Source organism: Malus sylvestris, chromosome 1, assembly GCF_916048215.2.
Source record: "Malus sylvestris chromosome 1, drMalSylv7.2, whole genome shotgun sequence".
In the NCBI taxonomy this organism is placed as follows: domain Eukaryota; kingdom Viridiplantae; phylum Streptophyta; class Magnoliopsida; order Rosales; family Rosaceae; genus Malus; species Malus sylvestris.
In genome coordinates this window covers 19,171,110-19,180,789 of record NC_062260.1, presented here as the reverse complement: position 1 = coordinate 19,180,789, position 9,680 = coordinate 19,171,110, and the positions used below count along the sequence as shown (strand labels likewise).

At 40.6% G+C, this 9,680-nt stretch overlaps 1 protein-coding gene across 1 annotated transcript; it reads left to right on the top strand.

The window, feature by feature from the left end:
- The first annotated feature begins 2,565 nt into the window (after positions 1 to 2,565).
- On the top strand, positions 2,566 to 4,305 carry LOC126619015 (protein NUCLEAR FUSION DEFECTIVE 4-like). The gene has a single exon (XM_050287268.1). It carries the CDS (start codon positions 2,566 to 2,568, stop codon positions 4,303 to 4,305), a length of 1,740 nt encoding a protein of 579 aa, XP_050143225.1.
- Positions 4,306 to 9,680: the final 5,375 nt, after the last annotated feature.

The following is a 9,680-nucleotide window of genomic DNA, read 5'->3' as shown; positions in this document are numbered from 1 at the left end:
TCCTTGTAGGGAGAGTAATGTCGATTAAATCAGGAGACTATCTCGGAGGAAATTTAGGATAAGATATCCAACCCTCCTAAAATTATGATTACGTTACCTAATTCTCAAGATATTCTAATTTAACTTGAATTGGGGTTTAATTACTTGGGAGAAGTAATACAGTTTGCGGAATGCCTGTCTGACTAGTCAGCATGTTGGAATGGCTTAATCTGACTATGATTAGGAAGCCTGACTAGTCTGATCGTCTGAATTTTATGGGCTATGGGCATTCTGGTCCTTCTTGCCACCCAAGAAGAAAATTTATCAATTCCAATCTTCTCCAAAATGACAGATTAGAATAGAGATTTTTTTTTTCATGTCGAACCCTTTCTAATTCACTCAAAATGAAAAATCAAATTTTCTCTACCTTGAATATCTCTATTCATTCCAATCAAAATTTCTATACTGAACAAGGCAGTCTACCACTAAATTTTTCTAAAGAATAAAAATTCAAATTTAAGGCAGAGGATTTTCTTATTACTTGACTAAAGTCGTGCCTGCATGCACCCTACAATCTAAGTTGCCCTTTTCCTTTGAGGGTCTAAGTTTCCCACTATGAGTAGGGCACGAAGTAGCAAAGTAATTGAGAAATTTTGTCTAACAATTGACAAACTCATAAATTTTAGGATCTTGATGTATAGCAAATAGCAATACCGCATTTGAGGTTTATGGGACCAACCCCAAAGTCAAGAGGCAGCTTCTAATAATAATATTATGTTATGTGATGTAATTAATTAAGATGTGATAAATTACAGGAGTTTAGAATATCGGTTGTGGGTGATAGTTTTCTCTCTTATTTATCCCTCAGATGTGTAAACGCATCGACTAAGATATCAACATATGTGTGTGTGTTTGGTTGCTATTTTTGCTGGCATGAGAGAGATGAATACTAGGAGAACAACTTACATGACAAGAGTACATCATTATAATAAGAGCATGTGAACGAAAAATTTATACATATCTTTATTTTATTGGCATGGGAAACCACCGTAACTGTGTACTTGTGTCACATAAGCCATTCTCGTAAAGTAGAGATATGTAGCAATAGCGACATTAATGATTGACCTATACTTTATTGCAAAGCATGCAATTCTAATTTAGTTCTTGTAACTTTCATGTGTATGAATCTTCTGATTGTATTTATGTTGAATGTAAGAGCTTACATACATCAATTAAATTTTCCTTTTGTCCTTATCCTACAAACTTTTTTTTATTCTCAATATGTAGGCGGCCAAAGTTCTGATAAAAAGAGTAAGAGTCGAACTCTTTTGTCATATCCAAAAATATATAATATACATCTTTTTATTTAAATCTTTAAGTGAATGCTCTTGCCAAGCGTTGTTGGTGGAATTGGATACGATGACTATTTTTAAAGAATATCAGCCGTACGTATATACAAGTCACCTTCCAAATCTTTTGCTTAGCAGTATTTGTATATGTACCTTTCTCCCTTAATTATATTCAAAATCGATCAATTTGATAAATTAGAATATCATTAGGAGAAGTAAGCAGATATTGTCAGCCTGGGCCTTTAGCAACTTTGATTAGTAATCGTACAAGAGTAAGAATCCAATCTATCAAGATTATATATTGGATTATGTCCAGCATATAGTGATTAAGTTTCTTAATTCCTGTGTTATCAATCATTGGTAGTTCATTTGGAATAATATAATTTGTTAAGGTAATTAATATGTTATGGTGATTTTTTTTTAACATATATTTGTTAGATATTGACATATCACGGAATAACCAAAATGATTAAACTATGCAAATCGTGAACCACTTTTTTTGATTTTTTAGTTAGGAACAAAGAGTTATGCCAAATTCAATATGGACCGTTTTAGCTAAAAAACCGATAAAATTACATGTATGTACTTTGTTCACTTGGCCGGCCCTTGTGTTAAATACGAGAAGGAACTGGGGAAATTTTTTAGAGTAGAGACAAGCATCATGTGATTAAAAAAAATTAAACAGAGGCAAAATCAACCAACTCCAATACCATTTTGACAATTCTTTCTTATTGATAAGACCAAATTTATAAGAGGGTTCCTCTCTTTCCTATCTTGAACAAGAAAATTTGTGCTTTTCCGTGAACACTATGTTTCACTTCATGAGTTATGAGTTATAATAGGTGAATGGCAAAGTTGATATGTTTCATTATATAATTATATTAGACAAAACACATGTATGTATTGTAATTTAAGTTAAATAATATTAGGATAATACTTACATACCCCTATTACTGGGGATGAGTTTATTCCCCTAGTTACTTGTAATATCTTCACCTTGCATACCCCTCTTATTATTTTCTTTCCAAATTTGCAATTCACTCCAAATTTACTTGAAATTATTTTATTCTAGGTGAACTAAGTGTTTGTTTTCACTACACTACTTTTGTTTTTCATTTTCTAATTGCTCTCACACACTCCCTTTGCATCTATCTATTGAAACCTCCGATCCACCAACTTCTTCACTACAACAAACTTGTGAGAGACTGCTGGTGCAGTTCAGAGGGATAAAAAAACCATGTTGGTTTCTGGACCTGGTGGAGGATGGGAGTGGAGTAACACCAAAACCCTAACCCTCCAAGTCCTCAATGGGCGGTGGTTCACGGTGTTTGCTTCCCTCTTAATCATGTCAGCCTCTGGCGCCACCTACATGTTTGGTCTTTACTCCAGTGACATCAAATCTGTGCTGGGATATGACCAAAGTACCCTCAACCTTCTCAGCTTGTTCAAGGACTTCGGGTCCAATGTTGGTGTCCTTTCTGGTCTGATTAACGAGGTCACATCCCCATGGGTGGTCCTATCAGTGGGTGGAGTCCTCAATTTTTTTGGTTACTTCATGATTTGGATGGCCGTGACCAAAAAAATTGCTAAGCCTCAAGTTTGGCACATGTGCATGTACATTTGTATGGGTGCAACTTCTCAGTCTTTTGCCAATACTGGATCACTTATCACTAGTGTCAAGAACTTCCCGGAGAGCCGCGGCTCCGTTTTGGGGTTCTTGAAGGGATATGCTGGCCTAAGTGGTGCTATATTCACACAGTTATACTCTGCTTTTTATTATGACGACACCAAGGATTTGATTTTGTTGATTGGGTGGCTTCCTACTGCCGTTTCTTTTGTTTCTCTTAGAACAATTCGGATTATGAAGGTCATTAGGCACCCCAATGAGCTCAAAGTGTTTTATAATATGCTTTATATCTCACTTGGGCTTGCTGGATTTTTAATGGTTATGATTATAATCCAGAAGAATGTTCATTTCACTCAAGGTGAGTACGGTGCTAGTGCTGCCATGGTTATTTTCTTGCTTGTCCTCCCACTTGCTGTGGTTATTTTTGAGGAATTTAAGATCTTGGAAGGCAAGAAGCTCGAGTTGAATGGCGGTTCGGACTTGAAAGTAGTTACCGAAAAGCCAAAATCAGAAGAAGTTGGCGTTACATCTGATCTGTCACGGCCCAAGGAAGCGCTTGCCACCACTACCAGAGAGACTGAACCGTCATGCTGGAAAACTATGTTTAGGCCACCAGAGAGAGGTGAGGACTACACCATACTCCAAGCACTTTTCAGCATTGACATGCTCATTCTTTTCGTAGCATGCATTTGTGGTGTTGGAGGCGCATTTACAGCAATAGACAACTTGGGTCAGATTGGAGCTTCTTTAGGGTACCATAAACACAGCATAAGCACTTTCGTGTCACTAGTAAGCATATGGAATTATTTGGGTCGGGTGGTGTCGGGTTTTGGCTCCGAAATCTTGTTAAAAAGATACAAATTCCCTCGTCCTCTAATGCTAACCCTAACCCTCTTGCTCTCTTGTGCTGGTCACCTTCTCATTGCCTTCAATGTCAAAAATGGTCTCTACGTAGCCTCCGTGATAATAGGGTTTTGTTTAGGTGCCTTATGGCCTCTACTTTTCGCCATAATTTCTGAGCTTTTCGGCCTCAAATACTACTCGACTTTGTTCAATTTTGGGGCATGCGCTAGCCCGGTTGGACTATACTTGCTCAATGTGAGACTCGCCGGGCACATATATGACAAAGAAGCCAATAAGCAGCTAGCAGCAAAAGGGCTTGTGAGAGAAGTAGGTGAGGAGCTGACTTGCGTTGGGGGAGAGTGCTTCAAATTGTCCTTCATCGTGATTGCAGCAGTTACATTATTTGGCACATTTGTGTCGCTGGTTTTGGTGATGAGAACGAGAAAGTTTTACCAGAGTGACATATACAAGAAGTTCAGAGAGAAAACAGAAGCTGCTGAGGGATAGATGGCCATGGCTGGTGAAAATGCTGTCAAACCTTTGGCAACCAATGGAAGATCATAGAGATTTACATGCCATCAAGTAGAGGTAAATAGGGTAAGAAAAGAGTAAAAAAAAAATATATATATATATAGACTTGTATGATTTGTAATATTGGAATTTAGTGTGGGATTTTTTTTTTTTTTACATCATTAAATTATAATGGCAAAGATTATACAGTTTGCTTTCCCAATTTATCCAACTTGTTTGTAATATAACGGTGCGTTTGTTGCACAAGACTATTTCAGACTAGACTAGCTTCAAGAATTAACCTGGACTGGCTTAGACTAGACTAAGCTGACTAATTTAGTAAAGCGTTTGGTGCAGTGTCAGACTAAGAAGCAGAATAGTAAAAATAGTACTGTCCACAGTTTGGTGTTCGCAAATTATTGTTCAATTTTAATTTCTTTCGACCACGAACTAATACTAGATGATTAACAAGAATTAAACCAATATTATACAAAAAAAAAAGAACTCTATTAAAGCAAAAACTTTCAACGACTCAAATTGATAGGCAGATAGAACCAAATTTGCAGTTTAGAAGATGAACGAGCCTTGTATAAGATTTATTTGTTAGGAATGTCGGTACTACAAGATAGAGAATCCACAAAGTAAAGTAGAAAATGGACACCAAGAATTTATGTGGTTCGGCAATTTATGCCTACGTCCACAAAACAAGGATCAATCTTCACTATATGAAAAAGATGAGTACAACAAGAGTAGTCTTACCAAGCCAAAGACAAGAAAGTATGACATACACTCTCTATCACTCTAAACTTCACTCACAATGTGTAGTGGAACACTCTCACTCTCACTCTTGGAATGGAACTCTAGCTTTGGACTTGATCCTTTGCTACTCACACTTGGTTCTTAATTGGTTACTTTACTACAACATCACACCCATATTTATAGATGAGAGTTTGGCATTCTACTAGTTTATAGTGTATTCTTCAAACCTCTAGTATAGAAAGATCTAGACTAGCCACAAAATTGTAGCTTCTAGATCTTTCCATTTGCAACCAAGGAAACTAGTACTCTCTAGCTTCTTCCATCAACTTAATAACATGCTAGAATTGTCTAGCATGCTCCAGCCACCTCACTTGCTTACTAGAATAATCTAGAACATTCATCATGGGCTGGACCATATACCAACAATCTACCCCTCCAGTCCATGAGGGAGGAATTCCGATCATGACTCCAAGTTACCTGGAGTCCATCCCAGCAGCCTTAATGCAAAATTCCAACTTTGATTTTGTGACTACCTTTGTCAACACGTCTGAAGAATTATTATCGGTATGAATCTTCTTCAGCTGTAGCAACTTGTTCTCTATAGCATCTCTAATCCAGTGATAACGAATATCAATGTGCTTAGTGTGTGAATGATATGTAGTGTTCTTGCTCAAATCCAAAGCACTCTGACTATCACAATAAACGCTATAATCACTTTGCTTCAAACCTAACTCTTGGAGAAACCGCTTCAGCCACAACAACTCCTTGCATGCTTCTATAGCGGTTATGTATTCAGCCTCGGTTGTGGACAAAGCAACACACTTTTGCAACTTGGATTGCCAAGACACGGCTCCCCCTGCAAAAGTAAACAAGTACCCAGATGTAGATTTTACCATCCAGGTCACCTCCCATGTCAGCATCTGTAAATCCTTCCAAGATTGGTTTGGAACCACCAAAGCACAAGCACATCTTAGAAGTCCCCTTCAAATATCTGAGAATCCACTTAACAGCTTCCCAATGGTCTTTCCTTGGATTAGAGAGAAACCTGCTCACCACACCTACTGCATGAGCAATATCTAACCGTGTGCACACCATTGCATACATGATACTTCCTACTGCTGAAGAGTAGGGAACAACTGCCATTTTCTCCTTTTCTTCATATTTTTTTGGACATGACTCTTTGCTCAACTTGATATGATAGGCTAAAGGTGAGCTTACTGATTTGGCTGCTTTCATGTTGAACCTTTCAAGCACCCGTTCAACATACTTTTCTTGTGACAGCCACAACTTCTTGGATTTTCTGTCACGAATTATCTCCATGCCCAAAATCTGCTTGGCTGGCCCTAAGTCCTTCATGTCAAAGGACTTAGATAACTCTTCTTTGAGCTTTTTAATTATAGAAGCATCTTGACCGACAATCAACATGTCATCAACATAAAGCAATAAAATGATGAATTTACCTCCAGAAAATTGTTTGATATAGACACAAGAGTCAGCATGAGTTCTCTTGTACCCATTACTCACCATGAATGAGTTGAACTTCTTATTCCATTGTCTCGGAGCCTGCTTAAGACCATATAAGCTTTTCTTGAGCTTGCACATCAAATTTTCTTTACCTTTGACTTTAAAGCCTTTGGGTTGCTTCATGTATATCTCATCTTCTAAATTGCCGTGGAGAAATGCAGTTTTAACGTCTAACTGCTCGAGCTCAAGATCCATGCTTGCTGCCATACCAAGTATAACTCGAATGGAAGTCATCTTCACCACCGGTGAGGAAATCTCATCAAAGTCAACTCCTTTCTTTTGACTAAAACCTTTGACAACCAAACGAGCCTTGTACCTTGTCATGTTGTCATCCCTTTTCAATTTGAACACCCATTTATTTTTCAATGTTTTTCTGCCCTTTGGAAGCTCCACCAGCTCATAGGTATCATTCTTTAATAAGGAATTTGTTTGTACCATACTTGACCAATCCCGAAACTACCGAACACCGGCCAACGCTATACTGTCAAGGACCCAGAAGAGTTCCCCTCCGACCAGGAGGCCAATCACTACTCGACACGTGTCAAGATTAGAAGCCAATCAGAGCGCAGCACGTGTCGACATCAAGAACCAATCATAACATGACACATGTCAATGTGACAAAGCTACAAGTTTTTCTATAAATAGGGGTCATTCCCCCACAATATTGGCTAATGCCATTTGTGTTAAATCATTCACAAGAACTCACTAAATTGAGAGCTTGATCCTTTGTACTTGTGTAAGCCCTTCACTACTAATAAGAACTCCTCTACTCCGTGGACGTAGCCAATCTGGGTGAACCACGTACATCCTGTGTTTGCTTCTCTGTCTCTATTCATTTACGTACTTATCCTCACTAGTGACCGAAGCAACCAAGCGAAGGTCACAAAACCTGACACTTTCTGTTGTACCAAAGTCTTCGCTGATTTTGTGCATCAACATTTGGCGCCGTCTGTGGGAAACGACACTTATTCCTACTCTCTTCAGCTGTGTCAAGCTGGTTTCTATCATTCGTACACTTTCTTTTGACCAGGCATCCCTCTCCAACATGGGAAGCGAAGGAAGCCACAGCACACAGAATGACACCCCCCTTGCACATAGTGCGAAACAACGAAAGAAGGAAGGAAAACGAGTTCTTCTTCAAGCTAAAGTCGATGAGTTGGAAGCTCAGAACAACAAGATAGCAATGAAGAATGAGGTCCTCCAGGAGCAATATGAGAAGCTCTTCGAGACACTCCACGAAGCTAGGCAAGCTCAGACACGCGAGCTTGTTGCCCCCGTGGAAGTCAACCATCAACTGGGTGCCCTCCAACATGGAGGGTCACATGCATTCGACATAGATATCCCTGATAGGGAACAGATTACCCCTCGACTTGATAATCAACATGAGGCTTCTCTTAACCCAGTTGCTTCAACCCGAACCATGAGAAGTGGAGGGAGACACCTCTTTACTGAAGGGGCAGAAGGATCGAAAGCCGTCTTTCGCGATTGTCGGGATTTCCTGAAGCAACGTCGAGAGAATTCCATCCATATAAGCTCAAAGATCAATGACCCAAGGATTTCTGAGAGACTCGGTCCCCTGCCACGGCCCGAGCCGGCCACCAATTTGGGGAAGGGGCAACAAGTCCTAGAGAGACATGAGGGTACAGGGGACTCAGAGGTGTTCCGACAGACATACCCTGGAAGCCAGTACAACGAGTCCAGGGAAAAATCACATGCCCTTGATCAAACCTTCCTAATTCCAAGAGGAGATGGAGATTTACGAAAGAAAGCTCCAGTGGCACATAACTCCGCTCAGGACCCCCTTGTCCTACAACTTCTTGAGGAAGTAAACAAGTTGAAGGCTGAACGTCAGGCTGAAATACCTGACTGGAACCAACCCAGGCCTGGCCCTCTTACAAGGAGGATCCTCAACACCCCCCTTCAAGCAAAGACAAAGCAAAAGCTTGGCTTGCAACTTTATACTGGAAAAGAGGACCCGATTGAGCACCTTAACCTCTTTGAGTCCACCATGGCATACCGGATGCACACCGACGAAGAGCGATGTCTTCTCTTCCCCTCCACCCTCTCTGGTGGAGCTCTAAATTGGTATTGTCGTCTTACACCTGAGACGGTAGACTCATTTGAGGAATTGAGGAAACTATTTGTTTCCCAACACATTTTCCAAACCGATCGCTTGCACTCTGCAGATGACTTGTACACTATCCGCCAGAAGCCAGACGAGTCATTACGTATGTATGCTGGCCGCTTCAGCCATGAATACTCCCGGTGTGCCGAAGCAGATGACAAGACTGCCCTCAAAGCCTTCACGGCAGGCCTACGTGATTGTTTCTTTAAATACATGATCAATGCCAATACTTGGAAGACTTACTCTGAGGTGATGGCGCAGGCTTATAACCATGCCTCCGCCGAGGCAAAGACATATCAGGAGAAACCCCCTACAACCATCCTTTATCAACAAGTGGGAGGTGGAAGCCAGACTCACCTAAATGAGAAGACCTCGACTTCCCAAACAGCAGTGGCACCTCCCCATGCCTTGCATAATGCTTCACCGAATCAACAGACATATCAATTTCAAGGCAAGAGGAAGGATTTCCATCCTCACCACTCTCCTTTCAGTAAAAAGAGTAAGGGACACTATCCCGACAACCAAGGGTATCGCCACAATAACGCTCGCCCCCAGGCAGTCAATGCAGTGGGTCAAACCCGCGTCAAGATACCCCCTACCCCAAGGTATGAGACATACACGCCCTTGAATGCCACATGCGCGGCCATTTACCCCAGCATAGCTCACCTGATACCAAAACCAAAGCCGAGGCACCCAGATTACACGCCCTCGAATAACGCGGGCACGTTTTGTTGCTACCATGAGCATAACGGCCATGATAGCGAGAAATGTATCATCCTCCGTGATCGTATTGAAGCTTTGGCACGAGAAGGAAAAATTGATCAATTCCTTCTTCACCCTCAAAGGGATAACCGTAACCAACGCCAGGTGAATGTCATATATTCCATAAGCGGCGGCACACCCATATCTGAATCTTCCAATAGGGCCATGAAAAACAGTGAACGAAGTCTGAGGCCTGGTCACC